Raw genomic sequence first — 25431 nt, forward strand, 5'->3', positions numbered from 1 at the left:
CCCTCGTACGTTGTTTGTTATTGTTGTACTGTGCCATGTATTGTCCCCCCCTCTATTGTACAGCGCTGAGCAAACCCTTTGGCGCTATATAAACTCGATGTAATAATAATAATAGGGACAAAATGCTCAGATCTGCCTGAAAAGTAGAGCAAGTACCATTTTGAGCAACAAGCCATTTTGCTGCAGGTAACAGAATGCTCAAGTGTGAACAGGGGCCATTGGAAATAATGGGATTTTACTTATTGAGCGTTTCTAAACGTTAAGCTTTGGACTGAAAACCGCTCAAGTGTGAACGAGGTCTGAACAATAGGATTTGCTATTCTTAACATATTTATTCTTGAAATAACAGTTTTAATTCATGGGGATTCATTGGGGATACAATAGATGAGAATACACACAAGAGTAAACAGAACACCCAAACACAATACAGACTGGCACACCAACTGGAAATTAACCTTGGATCAAAGCACTGCAAAACAGCATGGTAATCCTTCGCACTACTGTGCTATTCAAAATATAAACACAGCTAAAGTTTTAATTGCAGGAATGTTAAAAACTTGTTTACACCATGTCTGTTGAGATACGTTTTTTTTGCAAACCATCAAATATGTATGATGTTTTCTGTGTTCCCTGTTAACTCTACATGATTTGCAGAAACAAAATAAGCTTAGAGGAAAATAAATACTTTCTTAAAGTAGCTCTAAGGTTTTTTACCTTCATGCATTCTATGCATAAAGGGTAAAAAGTCTTTAGGGTACAGCTCCGCTTGCACCACCCACTCCAACCCCAATACATACGTGAGCCTGATCAAACGCTGTGCACAAGGCTCTCTCCTCATTGGCCAAGACACAACAGTGGGAGCCAGAAGGAGGGAGTGGGAGGCAGGACTGAGCCGCAACAGCTTGCTCTGGGGGCACTCGGCAGAGGGGGAAGGGAAAGGAAGAAACAGCGGGGGACTAGAGAAGAGTAGGATTGGGGCAGCTCTGTGCAAAACCATAGCAAAGAGCAGGTAAGTATGGTGCGTGTATTTTAAAGAAAAAACAAAACAAAACAAGGCATTAGAACCACTTTATATAATCCAATACCCTTCACAGTAATAAAAATAAATACCCCAATATAAGAGTATTTGTAAACTGATCCCAGAAATCCCCAATATTGCTAGTGCCAACAAATAGCTCTTACTGCACTTACATAGTACTTAATGACACATTTGTACATCCTGAGGGTACCACTTCAAAATGAATCGACTAAACAAACTTCCCAGCAGCACTTGACAGTGTTACACCTATTCTTCCTGCTTCCAAAAGCAGTACAGAATTAATTACCAGTTCTATGGATGTATTGTAAGTATAATAGACTAAAGAGCTATCACAGACACATTTATTGTAGAAGCGCCATCCCAAGAGTGTCTCGTTGAGGGCCAAAACGATTAACACAAATGCTTTGTCAGATCAAAAGATAAAAACCTGCACCTCCCAACTGCAGAATGAATTAGAACAGTGGGTTATCTTTCAAATTAACCAGGGCAGTTAGTGAAGAAAATTTCATGAAAGTGTAATTCGTAGCCTTTGTGAATCCCCAGCAGGCATTCTGCCAGCTGACAAGATGATGAAATTTCTAGCTTAAAAAACCTTCACTTCTGAAATTAGATTTAGCTTGGCATTTCTATTTTTGCTCCCTCCTCTTCAATAAAAAGCCACTATATCAATTATTGTGCCGCAGTGTAATTAGTGTGCTTATACATGTGCTATATAAGTCAGCACTATCTGCACTAAGTGATATTCTAAACCCTTTACATTCTGTGAAGCAGTACAGTACAGTAAAACATTGAAATTTCAAGAAAGAAAATGGGATAAATGAACATCCATAGCAGGAGGTATTATATTAAAACCCACATGTTCATCAAGCTAAGGTATACATAAAGGACGACAATTATGAGTGGTGGCCAACTCTCATCCTCAAGACACATAAGGGCACGATTTGCAGTTTTCTAAACAGGCTCACAGGTGAGATAACTGCTTTTATCTTAGGCCTAGGCTTCAACGTATAAACGATTGTTTGAAGAGCAATTTCTGCAGCAATGCATTATTGCATATGAAAAGCTTTCTACAAGCTCCAAGCAGCTTACTTGAAGCCCTTAGCCCTCATACATGCAGGCTTCAGCTTTCTATATGAACAATGTGTAAAGCAGGCTTTTGTAAAGCATTTGCAAAGCTTTTAGTAGCATTCATAATACTTGGGTCCGTTCACATCACAAAAATTAATTCCATATGCGTTTCTGCATGTGAGTTTTTGATGCAGTTTTTAAATGGATTTTCTTTCCTCTTATTTTTTCCAAGGCTTCCTGGGATTTTTTTCATGTGATGCATTCTTCTGTGTTTTTGGTGAATTCAGGTGCATTTTTGATGCAATTTGTTAATTTCCAGTGACATTCTGTGCATGATCTACTTTTTTTTTCTGCATTGGAACAGACTGCACTGGTGCGAACTATGCCACTGAAACATATATAATGCAAAAAAAAATGCAGTGGACTGCATCTGGTGTGAACCAGCCCTAGTGCAACCCTGAAGTTCAGCTTGAGGATGTTAAAAATAAGGTCTGGCTCATATAACATGCAGTCCAGTGTGTTTTTTTTCTGCATTGAAAACACATGGACAGTAGGTTACATGGATTTGTATGTCAACACACTGTTCACACCATTGCAGTGCGTTGCAGTACAGTCAACAAAAGTAAGATATGCTGAATTTTTTTCTACAACAAACTGAACTGGACCACGGCAAAACACAATAAAAATGCACCAGAACGTATTAAAAAAAAAAAAACAGAAGGGAAAAAACAAACTGAAACACATCAAAAACGCACCAGACGCATCCAGACTGCGATTCTGTGGTGTGAACCGGCCTCAAATGCAGTCTCCTTAAACATGCTCCCAGCAGTCTACAGCTTTCAGAAAGATTTATCACTGCCTTAAAACTTGGCCAAAGCCTGCTAGGAGCTTCTTTAAAGTGAACAAGTATAAAAAAAACAAAAAAAAAAACAAAAAAAAAAACAAAAACTTATCAGGTATTAAAGAGACTTTTGTCAAGTAAACATTGTGCTGTTCACTGCAATAACTCTCATATTCCTCTCTGGAGTCCTGTGTCTCCTACCTTCCCCTTCCTAGTGATGCAGCCTTCATAAAACTCCTAGGTATTCAACACTTCCTGGTGTTTCAAATGCCTGTGTACCCCATCATACACCATGGTAGCTATATTTTGTGAGGTTGTCTGCTAACAGCTGCAGGTATAAGTCTGAATTTTATACTCAATAGCAGCTTTTGTGACAGATTCACTTTCAAGAGATAGTCAGCACTTCCAAAAAGAGCCATGTATACTTTCCTTAAACTTAGGCTAAAGGTTGCTTTAAAGGCTTCAAGAAAACTGTTCAAAGCTTGCTGAAAGGTTTAAAAATGCTTTCTAAAAGTTGAAAGCACACATTACTTTTTAACAAGCTAAAGTCTATTTGTTCAAGGTCTTAATGAACACATAAGATTCAATCAAGGAACGCTGAACACAGATCTAAATAGGAGTGCGGTCTCTGCCTTTAAACAAGGAACCAACAAGACTTAAGCCTCAGCTCAAAACTCTTCAGGTTTGTGCATCTGGAGTGCACTACTTGGGCATTAAGAAAGTGTACTATGTGCCCCTATTTAATGCTGTGAACACCAAAACTTAGGGGATCTAGATGACTGGAGCTAATCCTAGCTTCTGAGTATCCTTGCTGACCCAAAACACTCAGAAGCCTTATGTAAGACGCATTTATAAATTTGAAACATTTTTAATCAGTAAATACATACTCCCTTCACTGTTGGATCAAGGTCTCTGTCAGAACTACTGCTTTCCTTGAATGACCAGTTACTGTGATTACAATACATTCTTTGAAGAGAAGACCAATATTCCATTTCCTTAAAGGATGAGTTCACCTTTGAGAACATGTAACATGTTCCCCCTGCTGCAGTCACTGCCCGAACCCCCCAAACCCTGTGACAGCAGTACAAGCTGTACTTTTTAACCACTTGAGCCCCAGAGGATTTACCCCCCTTAATGACCAGGCCTTTTTTTGCTGTTTGGCGCTGCACTAATTCAAATGATAATTGCGCGGTCATGCAATGCTGTACCCAAACGAAATTTACGTCCTTTTTTCACACAAATAGAGCTTTCTTTTGGTGGTATTTGATCACCTGTGCACTTTTTATTTTTTGCGCTATAAACAAAAAAAACACAAAAATTTTGAAAAAAAACCAATATTTTCTACTTTCAGCTATAAAAAATATATCGTAAACTCAAAGCTAGTCATAAATTTAAGCCAAAATGTATTCTGCTACATGTTTTTGGTAAAAAGAATTCCGTGCATTAGCGGGCAAACTGGCGCTATCTAGGAGGGGCGCTAACACTATCAGAAGTCACCAGTGACACTAATACAGTGATCAGTAAAAATCTGTTCACTGTAATCAATGACACTGGTGACAGGGCAGTGAAGGGGTTAACTGGGGGGGGGGGGAGGGGGGCGATCAAGGGGTTAAATGGGATTTCAGGTGCACTAGCGGGCAAACTGGCGCTATCTGGGAGGGGCGCTAACACTATCGGAAGTCGCCAGCGACACTGATACAGTGATCAGTAAAAATCTGTTCACTGATCAATAACACTGGTGACAGGGCAGTGAAGGGGTCAACTCGGGGGGGCGATCAAGGGGTTAGACGGGATTATTGGTGTATTAGTGTGCAATCTGGCGCTATCTGGGAGGGGCGCTAACACTATCGGAAGTCGCCAGCGACACTGATACAGTGATCGGTAAAAATTGGTTCACTGATCAGTGACACTGGTGACAGGGCAGTGAAGGGGTTAACTGGGGGGGGCGATCAAGGGGTTAAACGGGATTACTGGTGTACTGGCGAGCAATCTGGCGCTATCTGGGAGGGGCGCTAACACTATCGGAAGTCGCCAGCGACACTGATACAGTGATCAGTAAAAATTGGTTCACTGATCAGTGACACTGGTGACAGGGCAGTGAAGGGGTTAACTGGGGGGGGGGGCGATCAAGGGGTTAAACGGAATTACTGGTGTACTGGCGGGCAAACTGGCGCTATCTGGGAGGGGCGCTAACTCTATCGGAAGTCGCCAGCGACACTGATCAGTAAAAATCGCCTCACTGATCAGTGACACTGGTGACAGGGCAGTGAAGGGGTTAACTGGGGGGGGGGGGGGGTGATCAGGGGGTTAAATGTGTCCTAGTGTGTTCTAACTGTAGTGTAGTGCTTGTGTACTCACTTTTTGGATGTCTTCTTCTCTGTCTGGAACGGAATGTGTCCAGGCAGAGAAGAATGACATCATATCCTGCCCTGTGTAAATATCAACACAGGACAGGATAGGACCGATCATGTGATTTCAGCCAGAAATCACTGGCTGAAATCTAATGATCGATCCCTCCTGGATCGAATCGTATCACCCGCGGGTCGGCGGGAGCGCACGCACGCCCCCTACCCGCGAATGTATCGGGAGCGCGGAGCACGTTTTAAAACGTGCTTTTGCGCTCTACTGCCGCCCTGCACACGTATATACACAGTGGCAGGGCGGCAAGCCGTTAAAAACAGCGCGGCCGTGCGGGGCTGCGCCTTTCATTCACAGAGGTCTGTGAATGAACTACAAGTACTGACATCCTTTGCAAATGTCGACTTATAGTTCTCAATGAACTACCACGGCACTGAGGAGCACCGTAGTAGTTCATTGATTCTTCTTGTCAGTGTATCTGGTTGCCGTATCTGGTAGTATCTGGTAGTAATGCCCGTCTTGCAGCCAATCTTTTCCTAATACTGATTTACCATACCTTATTCTACACCAGGGGTCAGCAACCAGTAGATCTTGGCCAGGTGACTGGTAGATCACAGTCTAGGCTTGCTGACTCTCAGTACAATGCAGAGGGACTGTAGTACAGAACAAGAGCCACATAAGCTGATGCCTCCTCTATAGCTCCTGTCCCATGCAGAGCGATACCAACTAAACTCTACCTCTTTTCCCAGCTAGCGGTCCCCAGCATGGTGCCAGGAGCAGGAAAGAAGAGATCTTCAGATCAGTGTGAAGCAATGAACTGGGCATAATAGTATAGGGCTGCCTTCACACTGATGTGATGTGGATTACCCACACCGCTGGTGCAGTGTACCTGCAGTTTTCCTGCGGGTGTGCTGTGCTTAGCCATATACGTCTATTATATCCTGTGGGTTTGGTGCATGTTTTGAAAGCACACCAAAACTCCTTAGGAGAGAGTTTTGGTGTGCAGGATATAATAGGAGTCTACGGCAAAGTGAAGCTAACCCAGGAAAGTCACAGATGCACTGTGTTGCACCTACGGTGCAGATAAACCTCACCTCGTCAGTGTGAAAGCAGCCTTTTAGGGGGCGCAGAACAGTACGTATTCATTTACATTTGGGAGGTGGTAAAACCTCATAGTTAAGACATGTTTTTACCACCCCTGCCCCAACCACACACCCCTTTAACTGCAGTGGCCAGGGGTGTACACATGTTACAGCCACAGCAGGAGTTATATGCCCTGTCATGGATGGTGGGTGAAGCACCTGCCAAGTATGACCCATTCAAGTGAAAAAAGCCACTTTTCAAGTGCCCTGCAACCTTGTGCAGTACAGGAAACAAGGGGTTAAAGCAGACAACATTGTGTTGCTTTCTCACCACCTGATTTAACCCCTTGGACCCTGCAGAATCATGCAGTTGCAGAGTGGCCCCATTTACTTGAATGGGTTGCAACTGGCGGACATAGCACCCACCAAAAGCAACAGGGGGTTTAATTCCTGTTGTAGTATGTGTACACCTTTTGTGGCTGCTGCCTCAGCAGCTACATGGGGTAGGGATTGGGGGCAGTAGAACTGCGATTTAAAAGCAGGGTTTTACCACCCATCAACATTACATGTGAAGAAGCCCTAAGGGCGCCACTGCCGAATGCAACCAAGGCCTCATTCACAAGTGCAGCGGGCACTGCTGCTCCACTGAAAAGCGATCCAAGAGTGTTTGACAGGTGGTGAGGAGGCGATATTTTGCCTCCTCACCACTTGATTTAAACCAATGATTGCTGTGCAATGTACGTTATTGTGACACAGTAGTTTGGCAATTAGAGGTTTAAATCAGGTGTGAGGATGCAACACTGTGCCCGATGATCTTTGACTTCTCCCATGTTGGTCAGTATTTCTACACCTCTAAGGTTGCCTACCCCTTTTCAACACTGTGTCTCTATTTTACTTCCTCATGTCAGAGCCTCTGGCAAGAACAGCCAGCAGCACAGTATTGACATCACAAAATCTTACAAAGCAAGCAGTAAGAAGCATCAGTGCCTTAGATCTTGCACTACAGGTATACAGCTATGAGGCTGAAGGCACAAGAGTGCCTGGGAACCATTGCATACCAGGAAGTACTCCACACAAAAGGGAGGGTACATGTTTTCATGGTACTGCCTAATTAACATTTCTAAAAGTTTCCCTATAACCCTGCAATTCTTTGCTTTTTGTTCAGATGCAGTTTAGTTCCACTTCAAAGAATGTGTGAAATATCCTTGTTTAGGATAAACTTCATTTATTGCTTCTTCTGAGTGTGACCCCATACCAAGCCACTTGCTATTGGGACACATATCAGCAGGTTTGCTCCTGGGACGGACGGACACACACCTCCACTCTCTTGGCTTCTGGCAAGAAGAGGTACAGGAACAGCAGCTCTGCTGCAGACAGCCACAAAGCAGGATCAGGATCTGACTCAGGTATTTAAAGGGGAAGTCTGTTGGGTATAGCTGACATAGAAAGGTTTTACACCTTAATGCAGAGAATGCATAAAGAGTAACTTCACTTTTGTTAAGGAAAAAAACATTCCTCTCTAGGTGATCTATGTATGTTGCAGGGATTCTAACAAGCTTTAGTGATTTATCTGTATCCATGTGCTGAGTTAATCTGTATCATTTGCTGCACCTGCAGGGCTCTAATGTGGAAATTGAAAGGCCTGCATCCCTTCTGGACGCGATTTCCCTTTGGGAGTATCTCACCAAAAAATGACATATTTGTTGCAGGGGATGCTCAAAATCTGAATTGTTTTAGTGCAGACCTCTGGGAAAATCAGTAAGTCAATCACACAAGCTTGAAATTACATTTCTGGACGGCATTCTGTACACCATTTGTGTACAGAAAGCCTCCAGGTTAGCGATATTGCATTTTACAGAAATGACATTGTTCCAGATTGAAATGGAAAGGTAAATGTTTAATAACATTCAATTACAATATGACTTGTGTCACAATTGTGTATACTATATAATTTTTATTTTCTATTCTTATCCCCCCACAAAAGTGGAGTTACATTTTAAGGCAAAAAAAAACCTTTTGCCCTTAGAACCATTTTAATAGCAAAGAAAATTTGAGTAACCTACACTGTCAGCTTCCAAATAAATTGAAATAAACAGATCACTGGAGAAGCTTCAAATCTGTATGTCAAATGTAACTTATAAAAGCCCATGTACACAAGCAGGCATGGACATATTTTACATTACTTAAATTACTATTTTTTGCTCCCAGTTTCATTTTTTGCACACCTTACATGGCAGCTATTGGTTTTACTCCATGATTGGAGCTTACACAACTTGCAGGAAATTGCAGCTTCTGCCTGGTTTCCCATTCAGAAAGCTTTTCTTCCTTTCTATTCATTTTTTGAAAACAGGATTATTGCTATATATTTGAACATGTTAATTTTGGAAGGGAAAAGGACTCTGAACGTTAATTAATGCTTTCAGTTATCTGTTTTGACAACTCATACCTGTCAGAAATCTGAAGTTTTTAATCACAGAAGGAAATGACTGCATATATAGTAACAGGATTTTACAATGCAGAACATATTCAATGAAATTAGAAGACCGTGATTAACCCTTTGGTGATTTAAAAAAAAAAAAAACATGAATGTGTGCTGTAATTTTGAATAATTTTTTTCCAGTAACTAAACTGCATTTGTAATAGTCTGAAATCCCCACTCTTTATTTAGGAATAAATATTTGTTTTAATTTACTTGTAGCTTCTGACAAATTTTACCCTATAAAATCCTACTTGAATTATAGGGTAAACCAAAAATTCTAATATCTTAATCATACACTACAGGACACAAAGGACTTCACATTCTTGACTACTTGGGATGCCCCAAAATAACTGAACACAATTGGTGGGAAACAACAACAGGGCCAAACATGGCCAAAACCCAAAAACAGAACAGAGGAGAACCTACAAATACCCGCAATACTTGCCTCCTGCCGAGGCATGAATACCTACTTGATACTAAATGTGAGAGGAATTCCACTAATTGAGGAATGAACCATGACAAGAAAAAGGAGGAACCTTGCCCTTGATACCATAGGCCTGGGAAATGAGCAAACAAATCCACCTAGAAATTGTGGACCAAAAAACAGCCTGGCCCATTCAAAACTGTCAAACAAAGCTGTACAATTCAAATAAACTCCAACAGCTCAAACGGCACCCAAAGGATGCAGCACCTTCTACTTAGGATTAAGACGGCAACACAATGGGGTAGATTTACTAAAACTGGAGCACTCAGAATCTGGAGCAGCTGTGCATGGTAGGCAATCAGAGGATTGAGGCCTAAATACCACCTTACCCTTGTAAAGAACTAAAAAAGCTCCCTCAAGACGAGCTAATGGCAACTAAAAAGACAACCTTGCACTTGAGGAGTGACAAGGTTATCTCAGAGATTCAAAAGGAGACATCTGCAAAAGAGACAAGACCAAGTTAAGGTCCCACAGAGACAGGGGAGGCTGCACAGCAAAACAATTTATGAAAACTGAACAGAGAATAGCAAAAATCTGCACCATGACAATGTTGGGGGATGAACCTAGAAAGCATCACTTGACTTTCTTGCCTTGAGAAGGGTAAGGGTCAGAGACAGAAACACCCCTATCCCTCAGGACTTGGGCTTTGACAGTCATGCCGCCAAAGCCATTGACCGTAAAGCAGGATGGAAGATTGTGACTCACTATGCTTAACCTGGACGATAGGGAAGAGCCCCCAGCTTAACTAGTCATGAGTTCTACGATGTCTGAATACCAAGTTCTTGTTATTGGCATATATATATATATATATATATATATATATATATATATATATATATATATATATATACACACATATATACACATATATATACACACACACTTTTTTTTTTTTTTTCCATCAGATTTCTGCATATAGTATGTGTATTTTATATATTTTTAGACATATGACTACATGCATTGTAGATGTGGATGTTATAGAAAATTACATTACATATCCTGGGTTGCCCTCACCCAAAAGAAGCAGGCGAAACCCAAAAAAATGGTAGACATATGGGATACCCTATAATAAAAATGTACATTATGCTTTGTATTGTGCCATCCAACATGTTTACAAACACAGAGCTATGTTATGTTTGATTTCTTACAATGCTTTTACGACTGTTGGGAAGCTTTGGTGGGCTTCCTGTTTAATGAAACTGATATGTGTAATAAAGAATGTATATTTGATTTTACTAGCTGCTAAGTAAAGATTAGTTGCATGTGCTCAGCTGCTTGACAACCTCTCCTCTATATTTCTGAAAATTGAATTTAATGGAGCATACATTTCACCCAAACTTTAAGAGCTCAGCAAACCCCAACTGCAGTCTGCAGAGTGGCTGCTACCGGCTAGGACAACACCTTAGAAAGGCCCTTCAAACTTCTATTCCCAGAATTATCTACTGGGATTGTCAGGATTTTAAGCAGAAAATTGTTGGAACAGCAGCTGGAGAACCCCATTTCTTGTAGAATTCCTCTTTCATGGGGTACTGCTGATCAAATGAAGACTTAGGAGGTGAAAGCACCTTCCCTAGGTGAGACCAATCAACATACTTCACTTCCTGCAAGTGAGGGTGCACTGGAAAAGATTTAGGACCCTGAAATTCCTCCTCTTAGGACTCATCAACTTGTCAGCTTCCTTCTCTTCCTCATCCTAAGGATTTTCCTCTGACACCTCACCCTCCCACAAAAGATACATAGATTGCCCATGTAAGCATCTAAGGCATTCTAAACCAAAAAGAACCCCGTAGAGCTGATCATGCAAACCAGAAATGGCTGCACATAACTTCTCCTTTGACAAAGGAACTGGAGGATTGTGCCCCTGAGACAGTACAAATACCAGATAAGGACAGGGATTCGAAACTAACCTGACCCTTTAGGGAGCCATTTGCAGGGAAACTGTGCAGGAGGGTCCACTCTTCCCAACTAAGAGATTTGGGAGAACACTCCATCATACTTTCCCACACCTCTCTGCCCAAACATGATCATGGATTTCTGAGGATTTTCAGACCAAATCACTGCCAAATCACTGAGCTGACAGAGCAGAAGCACGTGTTTTTGTGCATAAAATACAGAAAAATGGTGCAGATGTTAGCTGGACTGAACACTTCGAAAACTGCTACTGTGGTGTAGTGCTCCACTTGAGGAAACCAGAGCCTAGCAACCCATACACAACTGGAAAAATGCATGGGAGTGCCGCCATCATGTCCACTAGTACAGAGGCACTTACTCCATCCAGGCATTAGAATCAACAGACCCAATCTTCACCCTTCATTGTGGGCATGCCCTGCAAAGCCTTCACAGACTCAAATTTTTAGGGGATCATTGCCCTGGACCTGCAGAGCATTCTACCAGTGAAGTCACCTGAAGCAGTGTATCCTGGTACACTCCGTCCTTAGGATCCAGTGCCAACTGGCTACATTATAGGCTGGCTGCACCCTTGAATGTGCAGTGGGGGAACAATCCCTCTAGGCCTGCAGGCCATAGCAACCAATCCGGATGAAGACTTCCACTCCCCTATCAGAGGTATCAGGGATAGGCCCCAAACATGGGACAAAGCCCACAAAAAGACCTTCAAAGAGACATCTGAAAACAAATCCATCACCTAAAAACAGCTATATACTGAGACTTGGCTGAGCTGGGAAGGGATATGCCTGCTTGGATTATGCTGCCATCTTCAGATGAATTGACCAGTATCAATTCTTCTGAAGGTGACAGCAAAATCCAAGTAGTTATGAAAAACAACACTGGTGCTGCCCCCCTCCAACCCCCTAATCTCTCACCACCCCCCTCCAGATGTGGAACTCTCTTCCAGGGTAAATGATGGCTTGTGTCATTTAACCCACTTCCTGTGAGTGCATAGCATCAAGGCTCTGCCCACATTTGGTATATAAAAGAATTCTGCAGCACTTAGGATCCACCCACTGCCAAAGGAACACAAGGGTGAAAAAAAAACCTGTGACATCCTCAACCCAAACAAAAAACACCAGGAAAGGCAGAGGAAGAGAGGAGGTCCCTGAATCCTAAGTTGGGCCTTAAAATAATTATTAAAGGCAAAAAAAAAAAAGCCTTGATGCTGATTCACCAAAGTTTGCAAACCAGAAAAGAAAGAGAAGTCCTTTTCTTGCTTCTAGTCAGCAATTTAAAATATTGCAGGTAAAGGGGTTAACAAGACAGCCAGGCAATTTTCAGACAGATAGATAAATATATAAATATATCCGTTATTTGAACTTTAATTTTGATCTGATATTGCACAGACACTGGATATATGTTAATTGCATAGAGAAGCGCTTTGAGCTGTCACATCTTTTCAGAAAGAGCACAATAATGCTTCCATGTTTCTATAATGACAGCTTTCTCTTGTTAGTAGTTTCAGGATTCTTGCATATGCTTATTCCTGACTGCTTCTTTATTAAGGATAGGTATGAAAACATAGCAATGTATCACCTCCCTTAAAGTCCTTGCACATTTTCAAATGTTTTGGTTGTTGTATTAGTGTAGTTATATTCCCTGTGTGGTTTGCCTTACTTATAACTACATATGTGGATGCAGTTTGTAATGCATGACTGATCGATTCTCTTATGTCCATGTATTCATTCACCTACAGTAGCTTATCCCTAATTCAATATAGGGGTCGGCAACATCTTATTTTCCCAAGTGACACAGCACTCAATCCATACTTTGCATTTCTTTAGGGTTGCATCACAAATGCGGAAGTGCAAATGTGATATAACATCTCTTTTGAATGTATGTTTATTTGAAGAAAAGAAACAAAAGATTAAAAAAATCTCAGCTCTTTATTGATCTGCTTGCTTGTGTCCATTTTAGATTATATTACATTGTAGCTTTTACCTGCAGACCACTAGTTTGAGAGACACATGTCTGAACACAAATGGTTGACAAAGGAAATTGAAGGTTTACTATACTATAGGCTGTGTATACAGGGCAACAAATAACACCAAGAAACGACAATATCAATGCACATCTTATGCCGGTGAAAAACTCAAGATATAGGTAGGAAGGTTTAAATTGAATTTATATGAATGTGAAAAATTAAATAGAATACCTTAAATGGTTGTTAAATGCAGATTAAACCACATGACCTGCTCTATAAAGTGGTGGCTTGTCTCCACAACTGTAGAATTTCAGTAAAATAGCTTCACACAAGCAAGAGGCTTCACAGTCCTAAAATATGATTGTAGTCCAACAGGTACATGCACACAAAAGATGATAGAGATTGCCATAATTTCCTAGGGCAACACTGTCTGCAGACACACACTACTAGGCTTTCTCATTCAATCTATTCTTCTGAATATAAGATCAGGACAGGTTGCTAAATTTTATTGGAAATCTTGTGTCATATCATCTCCACAATCCCCATCCTCAGAATATTTTGGCCTGGAACCAGATCTCATAAGGTATGATGTTAACAGGTATTGTACTAGGATCCTGACCTGGTGCTTTTGGACTCACACAATGTCAATGCAGTGTAGAAATAAATTTGATAACATGACCACATAATAAATCTAGGCTCTGGCACTAGAAGTGCAAATAATGGCCAATCTCAACACTAATATTATTTCTATAAGGCCTAAATATGAAGTACATTATTGTGTTGCTGGCTTACTAAAAAGTGTAGGCAAGTATTTGAGCCATTATGCATCAACAAATCTTTCCTGCTTAGAAAGTAGTAAATTGGAAAACACCTTCAACAGTTGGTGCAGTCATTTACCAGTCAACTTAGTACTCCATCCAGTAAAACCATCCATCCACTCCATTAAGTGTCAACCCCCATTTTCACTCACAAAGTAGAATGGTTGTAGAAATTACCATAAAATTTTAAATCTTGCAGGCCAAAAAATTATAGGGATAGATAGGGCACATTTTCTTACAATTTCACCCACGTCCAAAATATTCCACTCAAAAGAGCAGCTGGGAAATCACACTAAAATAGAATTCAAATGCCCATTTGAACTTACAACAAAAATCAAATGTGATCTTACAAGTAAAGCTGAACTCCATGAATAGAGCTAAATACGACGCTGAAATACATATGTGGAATTTGTCTAGTATTCTTATCCTTATCCATTCAGTCCTGAGAACCGCTGGCTTGAATTACTTTCCTTCTGCAAGTAAATACAACCTGGTCTCCTCCTTGCCCCTAGCAATGATGGAGAGGCAACCATTTGAAAGGTCCTCTCTTTTCTCTTTAAACCTACAAGTATGTTCCTTGTCAGCATTGGCTAATGCAGGACACCTGAAAGGCTCAGTGTGGTAAACCTTTAACCACTTCCAATCCGCACTATAGCAGAAGGATGGCTACAGAGCGGTTGTCTAGTTCTGGGAGGACGTCCAAGGACGTCCTCCCAAAACATGTCCCCTGCGCGCCCCCAGTGATTGCTGTGTCCTACGGACACAGCTGATCACGTGATAGGGTAAAAGGCCAATCACAGCAGCCTTTTTCCCACGTGATCAGCTGTGTCCAATGACACAGATCATCGGGTAAATACAGTTGCCGGTTATCAGCTGCACTTTCCTCATGCGGTCTCAGCGTGAGGAAAGTACTGCTGAGAACCGGCAATTGTCAGCGAAGGGATCGGCACTGATCATCAGGGCACATCAGTGAAGGAGAAAAATAACCTGTTTCCAAAATTTTATAATAGAAACAAAGAAACTTTTTTTTTTTTATTTGCTCATTTTTTGTTTATAGCACAATAAATAAAACACCCAGTGGTGATTAAATACCACTAAGAGAAAGCTCTATTTGTGTGGAAAAAAAAATGATAAAAGTTCATATGGGTAAAATGTAGCATTACCGCGCAATTGTCATTCAAAGTGCGACAGTGTTAAAAGCTGAAAATTGGCCTGGGTGGGGGAGTGCCCAGTAGGCAAGTGGTTAAGTATTGCTGTTCAGGAGACTAAACTATTGAAATAAAAAATGATGCAAGCATATTCCAAAAAAACATAACTGCATTCATTTTTTTTTTTAATCTTCCAGTTCTTGAAAAGTACAGCCCAGCAAGGTTTGTTTTTCACACTGATGCTGGTCAGACCAGAATTTGAGCCAAAGGGTCCTCACATATGCAAGGACAGGAGACTCATTGTAGATTTCAGGCATATAACATCCCCAAGCTCATCAACACAGTAGTGCAGGGTTACAAGGAAAAGCTCCAACTGCTGAATAACAAGGGGACCAGTGAGAATGGATCCTGGATCCTAGTATATAACCTTGGTCCATATCTCAAGAGCCTGGCTCATGGACATAATGGCAGTAAATGGCTGCAGGTTTAAGCCTGCTGGAGGAAAGCCTTAAAGCGGAACTTAACTCTCTCAATCAACATTGACTATTTTCAATCCTTATGCTGCTACCATTAGTAAATAGATAGGAAAGTAATATATTTACTTGTTTTAAACATTTTTTTTTCTTAATTTCTTCAGTTACGTACTTCCTGGCTTGCAGGCCTAGGCAAATTATGTCATACACCCTAGGAGTCTTCAGGAGGAAAGGTGGTTTTCTCAGCTAAGCACACCATCCTGGCTGCATGCCTGAGCTAAGGGTAGATAGATTTCAAGAATAAATGCTACATGAATTATCTGCCCTTACTCAACATGGATACGTCCAGAAATGCTACGGCTTTTTTTTCAAAGTGATTTGGCAGCAAAAAAAAGTATGGAGACATGGATGGGTTAGTTTGCTTTGTGGATTAGAGTTTTTGGTTTGTGGTGCTCAGATGCAGTGTAGTTCCACTTTAAAAAGGGCTTCCAATTTTGTCTTCACAGGACACTGGAACAATTTCAACAGAACAGGTAATTTTTGTCAAGAAAGAAAATGGATGAGTCTACAACAAAACAGTTTACTTAAGAGGTTCCTTCTCAATAGGGTGTTCCTCAGAAGCCTTGGAAAGTAAATAACTTGTCTGGTTCAGGACGATTACCAAACAAAACTGGCTTAAGTAGGGAGTGCTCTAGAAAGGTTTTGACAGGTTAGCGACTTTTAAGGGAGTAAAGTCTGATAACCATGGAAAAATCAGACTCAGGTTGCAACTCTAGACTGGTATGCACTGCATCATTAAGTAATGAATCGGTACCATTAAGTCAAGGAGTAATGTTAGCAGATCGAGTATCCTCCAGCACAAACTAAAAGCGACAATTTAAAATCCTCTTTATTCTCTGCCTAGCATAAGAGGTAGCTGCAGGCAAATCAGAGACTTACTGAAGGAGAAGCATGCTTGCATCTCCTTCGTTCTGAGTCAGCTATTTTGGAGGAGATTTTTGTCCTAAAATGTGACACGGTTCTATCTGGATAACACAGAGGAGGTGATTACATTTGAGGGAGTTAGGGAATACTCCCAGGGGACAATCATCTAGGTTATCATCATCAGGATCTTGGGCAGGAGCGCTGTAAGCCTCCCTGAGGCTGATAGTGGATCGGGAACCAGGGTTGAAATGAAAAATATGACAAAGACGGCCAAGGATTGTTGAGCAGTTGGAATCCTATATCAGCCAAAAATGAAAATATTCCTCTCCTAAAACTCAAGTAACTGATCACCTCAGTTTCAGATGTTAAGAGTTTTGGTAAAAGAAAAGGGGATGCTATATTATGGTAAATGTGGCCCTGCCCCAATCCAAGACAACATGCTGCCACAAATTTCAAAATTACTTTTTTTGGGGGCTAAAATTGTAAATTTTTTCAGTTTAAACATTTGAAATGTTTTCTTTTTTCTATTGTGAAAAATATATGGGTTTATGAGATCACATCACTGCATTCTGTTTTTATACAGATTTTACACAACGTCCTACCTTTTTTTGAAATTGGGGTTGTAAAGCATTACAGTTTTTCTTTAGCCAAAAAAACATTACAAGCTGCTATGTATTTAAAGATGAATATTGTCCATGGATGCGTTGACTACATTATAACACTCAAAAAAATTAAGTGAAAACATATATAACCAACAAGCTAGTTAATTCATATTATAGAAGCTATTTGAAAACAGCTGTTCAGTTGAAACATTTAAAGCAAATTTATATTCAAGGCAGTGATTCCTTGTTTACAAAATCACCCATCTTTATAGATTAGTTTATTATTTCTAAAGCAAAGTAAATTCTATTTCATCTATTTAATGTGCAGCTTACAATTAAAAAATCATCCTGCTCAATGCAACATGGCAGGAAGGTATCCCACGTGGCCCATTAGGGAAGCATACAATTATTCCACCATTGGCTTTCCCACCTTCACGCATTTTGAAAAAGTTAAGCAAGAATGATAAGCTAACAAGCCTTTAGGCCAACACATACTCTTGCCCGTGACCGGCAAAAAAATTTGTGCCACTCAGCTGTAATCTTCAGATATTTATGGTATGCATTCAAACTCACTCAGAAGACACGGTAATCACCTGAGTGATTCCAATATTCATCCAGCCAATTATTGTCTGCAGTTGGCTGCCCAGCTCTCTCTTCCCCAATAATTTCCATTGAATATTTTGTCTGAATAGCCCTGCATATAAAACTAAGAAAATAAGGGCCGGTGTGTTTCATAGCTCCATAACCCACTTTTCATGAAGCCTCTCCACTCTAAAATCTAAGAAATAAGTTACATAACACATATTCCCATACAAGCAACTGAAGTCCTAATATAACCAGTGGGAAAAAAAATCTCTGAATTTGTTTGCAATGGATCATATAAAACTTAGATGACTTTAGCACAGCTAAAATATTACCCGAGTAGCATTGGCTGTTTAACTTGCAACTTGGAGTGTTTCTTTTTTAAGCAAAGATGCATTTTAGCCAAGTCAATGTAATGTTTAGCACACATAAAAGTAACAATGGGGAAACATGGATACAGAACAGGTGGTGCAAGAAGCCCAAGAGTCTCCACATCGTTAGGAAAATGGGCAAAGATAGGCAAGAGAGACTTTTTCTGCTGAGGGACAAAGCCCTAGGAGAGAAAAAGAAAAACAAACAGCAAATTTACCACCCAACAAGATAGAAGAGGAGGGAGGAACCCATAGAGGATTGGCCTTGTAAGGAAACAGAAGAGGGGTCAGTTTCCAAGGTAAGAAGTGGAAGTAAACCATAGATGACAGTTCTGACCCCATCCATAAAGTGCATCATAAATTGGGGAGGGAGAATGACATTCCCACAGAAGGTGAGAAAAATTAAGTCTCAGGGACGCAAGAAGGGCTATACTTTGCCCCCATGTAACATAAAAGAGGCAGACTCTTAAGAAAATAGTATGAGCCAAGGCAGAATAAAGGCTGCAGTAGCAAAAGAGAGAAAGACTCTACCTTCAGAGAACATTTTAATGGAGTAACCCCAATAAGCACAATGGGAGGGATCTGCATGGGCAAGAGCAACTGAGGGAGGATCCTGAAGTAGGCCCCCTGGAGATACACAGCTGCAGCAGGTGACAAAAAGGAGACAGGGGGTAGACACATGCCTAACTAGTGAATCAGAAATCCCTTGGCGATAGTCGTATAACTGAAGTTTGGTGAGAAAAGCAGGCAAGTGCCAGGGCACCTAAAGACCACATTTGGAGTTGGAAAAAAAAAAAACCCACAATCAGCACAACGGACAGAAGCAACGCAAAATTTAACAGTAAAAAAAACGGAGAATGGAGTAAACTGGAAGAAAAGACCAAGTTTTTTGAGGAGGTGAGAGAAGAATGGCTTCTCAGCCTTTTTTAAAAAAAAAAAAAAAAAGCAGCTTGATAATCTGCAACCTGAAACAAGGAGGGAAGGCTTATCAAAGCTCAGAGCAAGGTTTGAGTGTAGTAAGCCAGAGTATTATGGGCATGATGGGACATGCATCCATAAACAGAAGGGTTACTTGTGAAGGATTTGGAAGATCCTTATGATTCTACCTGAAAAGGAAACCTGTGACTACGAAGCTGCAAAGAGGTGTAGGAACCCTCTGCTTTTTGTGAAGCAGCAAATAGGAATGGCTAGTATAAAGGGAAAGCGAGTGAACCACAACAGAGACATAAAAGGCTGGGACATCTCTGTACCAAAAACGGAGCAAATGTCCATAGATGTCCTATCACCACTCCAGGGGTGGAGGTGAACCTTTAGTGTGAAAAAAGCTTCTGAGCAGGTTCGTTGGCTTAGGGGTGGAAAATCTGCCACAGAAGAATAAATTAGCAGTAAAAAATGATGCCCAAAGGAGGCAGATTGTACACAACGTAGAGGCAGACAGATGAAAGGGAGGTGTAATTGTGGATAGTGTGGTATGCACCACCTTTCCTATGTGATCAAATCAATATATTCCTAAAGGGATTTTCCAAAAAGGAGTTACCCTTCAAAGAGCTTGTTCAAAAGGCTCCTTTTCTAAGCATGGTCAGCCGACCAAACTAAGCCGTAAAATTATGTGAATATGAACAGAAATTAAAGATATTCAGATATCAGAGCAAAGGATGACTTCAGAAGAGTCTTCAAATACCTATCAAATGAATCCTTATAGAAGGGAATGCCCTCAATAGAAACAGTGGACTGATTACTTAGATCAGGAATAGCTAGAAACACAGTGTTCAACAGTCCATTTCTTTTAAAATTCTTCTTCCACGGAGCACAAAGCAGCAGAAATGCCAGAAAAGGTACACAACCTCTTGGAGTTGGACCAGTCATTATATAGCAGGCTGTGTCTAGCCAGAGACTAGTATGCACTGCCTCAATGAATCCACTTTAACCAGAATGTGGCAAGAAGGTGAAGAATTTACTTCAAAAAATGTTGGTGGTAAAAAATCAGACTTCATTAACTTGTCCAAGTTCCATTTACCTTAAGTAAATGCAGATGCACTAGGAAATTTCAGTTGTATCCCATTAATATAGTCAGGGGAAGGAAAGACCGAAAAGTGTTTATGACTGTTGGCACTCGCAGTTTCTAGAAATGGCAACAGCCTCTGGAGTAGATTGAGGATCAGACATAGTGGCAGAAAGTTCTGCTTTAACCAGACTGGCCACATTTTGCATATCTGTGCAGGAGCCTGAAAACAGGGGCTGGAGTAGCGTTGGCGTATGACCTTGCTCCAGATCAAAGGAACTGCTTTCAACCTGAAAAGAACTTCAGAAGGAATTTTCTCAGGGCCTGCAGCGTTAATCTCGCTGTTTGTTCCATGTACTCCCACTCTCAAGCACCTGTAATCCGCCATCGCTAAGTAAGGATCTTTCGTCGTGGGGCACTCATGACGTGGATGTGGACTGAGGAGGTGTGATGTGAAAGCATCAGACGAACCCCACACTGAGTTCCTGTGGCCATGCTCTGAGGTATCAGGCAACAGGTGCGACAGCAAATGATCAGCCTGCATTGTTGGCAGAAGATGGTAGTCAAAAGGCACTTTTGTGAATAGCAAGAGGGAAACTACCAGTATAAAAGACTTTCAAATTTAAATATGTGAAAGCTATAATAAAGCTATCTATATGGCAAATAAATCGAGACAATATGAGGGGGAGGAAAAAAAGAAAAAAAAAAACTCAAACTGTAGGTCTCCCCTTAACCCATGCTTTTAGAACTGCTTGCTTGCTTAGCACTGTGGTTTGTCTTTTAAGACAGGACAAAAGGATATAAATATAGTGTGCACCGCAGGTCCAACATGACCTGTATACCCAGGAAAAGGATGTAAGAAACCCCGTTTTAGACTGTTCATGTCGCTGGTCCCATTCAGAAGTCCAGGTTTTGCCTGTCGAAGTGGGCATACCCCTGAAGGGGGCTTTAGGGTCTGGTTGCCAAAGGGATAGAACAAGGACTGGACCTGGATAGGACCCTGCAGCTAAATCACCTGTTGCAGAACATAAAAAGGTAAGAGCTGAATGCAGGAACCAATGCCAGAAGGAAACATTACAGGCCAGCCCCGCTGCTAGGTCCTGGTGTGATTCCCAGGAAGTGCATCAAGGGTAACCAATTCAGAAACTGCTAGTGAGTCATAAGGCAATAAGCAGTCAGATTTTTAAAAAAAGTGTAAGTGGAAGAAAGAAGTAAAACTGGTGAAAAATAAAATTCTCCAACAGGTAGAAGCGGTTCATCACCTAAGGATACTAGCACAAAATTGGAGATTCATGGAGTGGGCGGGGTTATATGGGAACACTGGTGGTGGTCAGGGGGTGGTCTCAGCAAAGCTTTTCCTAATGTCCAAACAACTGAAAGTGAAAGAATATAACCCAGAGTCTAAGAATCACTTCCTGTGTCCTGTACGTTTAATACTTTTTTGCCAAATGTCAGTTTTGTTGATTTTATTTACTATGCAGCAAAAGTGTAGCATAATATTTTTTTTTGCGTGTGCACAAGGGCAAAGGAGCAGGGCAGGGGGAGCATATCACTTACGCTGTAGTACTTTTTTAAGTGTCTTCTTATGTCCAAGAGAAGCTTATTGTGGATCAGAGTTGTGTACTCCAAAGGTAAAGAACTGCATTCTGGTTTACTGCATCGGAATAAGCTAGGTTCTATTTGAAGTCCCTGCAATAGAAAAAAAGCACACTTACGAAACACAGTAAAATTTCACAGTAAGGCACGTGTGAAATAAAGTGATTGTACAGTAAATCCCCCCACCCAAAAAAAAGAAAAGGGGTTTACCTGACAAAGCGGTTTCTTACCTTCTGGGGTCCCCTCCTCCTGGTGTCTTCTCCTCCATAGCAAGACACACACAGCATGGCTTGGCTCCTGCTCCCTCTTCACAGGATTTTACTGCCAGCAGTGGGGCATTTTTTACCTTAATGCAGAGAATGCATTAAGGTAAAAAATGTTTTGACTTTATAACCACTTTATGTAAGGCACAAATGTTTAATATTTGAATTTGCTAATGGCAAAATTTCAGTTTGTGTCTTTGTCACTTCCCATAAGATAATAAAGGGACCACTTTCTTTAAGGTGATTTCCTTAAAGTGACACAATTGCTTGGCTTTTGTAAAGGCTACAAGTGTACAAACCTGGCAATGAGCAAGTCATCAGTTAAAAACTGAATGCAAAAAAAACAAAAAGCATTTTACAGCAGTCAGGGGCACCGGAGAACAGCAGTTTTAATTCACAGAGGCGCAGCACACAGGGTCCACATGTCCCGTAAAAGAAAGGAGTGGGGGCACAGGGGAGACAAAGACATTTTCTCCCCGCCACATCAGCACAGCAGGATGGTGGCGGCTGCTCCACGAGTCCCTTATACAGGAACTCTCCAGACCAAGACACGCCATGACCGGGAGACAGAGAAGGTCAGAAAGGATCACCACATAAAAACAAGGTGAGCTTTCAGTGCTCATCTAAATCCAATGGGCCAGTTAAGTATAAACAGAATCTTTCCTCAGCCTCTCTAGCTCTCACTGACCCAGGACAACAACACAGTTCTCGTTAGATGATACTAGAGAGCTGCAGGATTCTATTCTAGCTTTTCCCACCACCAATCAGCCGATGCTTGACACTACCCTTAAAGATATGTTTGTGTCTCTGCGCAGCTCCATACAGTGAGGAACAGAAGTATTTGAACACCCTGCGATCTTGCAAGTTCTCCCACTTAGAAATCATGGAGGGGTCTGAAATTCACATTGTAGGTGCATTCCCACTCAGAGTCAGAATTTAAAAAAAAAAATTCAGGAAATCACATTGTATGATTTTTAAAGAATTTATTTGTCTTGCGCTATTGAACATAAGTATTTGAACACCTAAGAAACAGCAAGAATTCTGGCTCTCAAAGACCTGTTACTGTGCCTTTAAAAAGTCCACCTCTACTCCACTCATTAATCTAACTTACTAGCACCTGTCTGAGCTCTTTAAAGACACCTGTCCACCCCACAGTCAGTCAGACGCCAACTACTACCATGGGCAAGACAAAAAAAGCTGTCAAAAGACACCAGAAACAAAATTGTGGACGTCCACAAGGCTGGAAAGGGCTACGGGGCAATTGCCAAGTAGCTTGGTGACAATAGATCAACTGTTGGAGCAATTGTTAGAAAATGGAAGAGGCTAAAGACGACTGAGTCTCCCTCGGACTGGGGCTCCATGCAAGTTTTCACCTCGTGGGGTATCACTGATGATAAGAAAGGTGAGGATCAGCCCAGAACTACAAGGGAGGAGCTGGTCAATGACATGAAGAGAGCTGGGACCACAGTTTCAAAGGTCACTGTCGGTAGAACACTACACTGTCACGGTTTCAAATCATGCATTGCACGGAAGGTTCCCCTGCTCAAGTCATCACATGTCCAGGCCCGTCTGAAGTTTGCCAATGACCATCTGGATGATCCAGAGGAGGCATGGGAGAAAGTCATGTGGTCAGATGAGACCAAATTAGAACTTTTTGGTCTAAACTTCACTCGTCATGTTTGGAGGAAAAAGAAGGATGAGTTGCATCCCAAGAACACCATCCCTACTGTGGGGGTGGTAACATCATGCTTTGGGGGTGCTTTTCTGCAAAGGGGACAGGACCACTGCACTGTATTAAGAAGAGGATGAATGGGGCCATTTATTGTGAGATTTTGAGCAACAACCTCCTTCCCTCAGTCAGAGCATTGAAGATGGGTTGTGGCTGGGTCTTCCAACATGACAACGACCCAAAGCACACAGCCAGGATAACCAAGGAGTGGCTCCGTAAGAAGCATATCAAGGGTCTGGAGTGGCCTAGCCAGTCTCCAGACCTGAATCCAATAGACCATCTTTGGAGGGAGCTGAAACTCCGTGTTGCTCAGCGACAGCCCCGAAACCTGACAGATCTAGAGGAGATCTGTGTGGAGGAGTGGGCCAAAATCCCTGTTGCAGTGTGTGCAAACCTGGTCAAGAACTACAGGAAACATTTGACCTCTGTAATTGCAAACAAAGGCTTCTGTACCAAATATTAACACTGATTTTCTCAGGTGTTCAGATACTTATGTTCAGCAGTGCAAGACAAATAAATTCTTTAAAAATCATACAATGTGATTTCCTGAATTTTTTTTTTAATTCTGTCTCTCAGAGTGGGAATGCACCTGCAATGTGAATTTCAGACCCCTCCATGATTTCTAAGTGGGAGAACTTGCAAAATCGCAGGGTGTTCAAATACTTCTGTTCCTCACTGTACATGCAGACATTATGTCTTTGATAACCCAATTTAAATCTGATGTACAGGAAGTGAGCGGCAGGGTGTCCCATTTAAAACTAAAAAATGGGTGTGTGTGTGTCCACCTTCAACGATCTTTTAGATGTTCACAACGAAAGGGAAGATATCATTTGGATTAAAAACAAATTGGCAGATCTGGAAGACAGATCCAGATGAAATAATATTCAGATTAGAGGCATCCCAGATTCTGTGAAACCATCTGAGCTGAAGGCATACTTCCTTCGTATACTAGCAGAAGCTTTACCGGACATTCCAACAGAGGAACTTGTGATAGATCGTATACATAGGCTCCCTAAACCAAAACATATTCCAGAATGGCTCCAGAGACACTATTGTCCTAATTAATTTTTTTCCACATAAAGGAAAAATTGATGGCCATCTCAAGAAACCAGGAGCGAATTCCAGAAAGCATGCAGAGATTATCCTTATTTGCAGATCCATCCCAACATATTCTACAACAGCAGAAACATCTTTTTACTATCACCAAGCCTCCACAGAACCATCATATCCTATATATGTTGAGATAGCCAGCCAAATTGTTGGTTACTTGTGAAGGAAAAACTATTTGGCAAGATATTGAGGCTGGCTGAAGCGCTTCAAATGCTCCATTCTTCTGTGATTCTACTCTCCAACCATCCGGCATGTCACTGCTGGGTGCTAAGTCAATATCTGTATTTTGTTTTTTTTCAAAGTTACCCCAAAAATAATGCGGTTTACAGATTCCTTAGCGAATCACATCTTTTTTCATTTTTTCCTTTTTACTGTTATTCTTCTCTTGTTTTTTTCTTACCGGATCATTGCAAAGCTCATTTTTACTGGTAATTAACATGTGCTTATTGCTCTCACGTTGTTCCAGTGATTGTGGGGAAACAGACGACAACTCACAATATCCCACAGCCTTTGGATTAGTCTCTTTAACATATCAGCAGCTCCCATTTAGAAGTCCTCCAGAGTGCAGTCTTATACTACCAGAATCAC

At 41.3% G+C, this 25431-nt stretch overlaps 1 protein-coding gene across 2 annotated transcripts in view; it reads right to left on the reverse strand.

Moving 5' to 3' along the window:
* Positions 1-25431, reverse strand: part of POLA1 (DNA polymerase alpha 1, catalytic subunit) — a 472294-nt gene that overhangs the window by 200825 nt on the left and 246038 nt on the right. For both annotated transcript variants that reach the window (XM_089673893.1, XM_089673892.1), the window contains one exon: positions 21703-21834. In XM_089673893.1, coding sequence (XP_089530019.1) covers positions 21703-21834 — 132 coding nt within the window. The remainder of the gene's footprint in view (positions 1-21702; positions 21835-25431) is intronic.

This window comes from Staurois parvus, unplaced genomic scaffold (genome assembly GCF_062004578.1).
Source record: "Staurois parvus isolate SC_StPar_1 unplaced genomic scaffold, SC_StPar_1.0 ptg000145l, whole genome shotgun sequence".
Classification (NCBI taxonomy): domain Eukaryota; kingdom Metazoa; phylum Chordata; class Amphibia; order Anura; family Ranidae; genus Staurois; species Staurois parvus.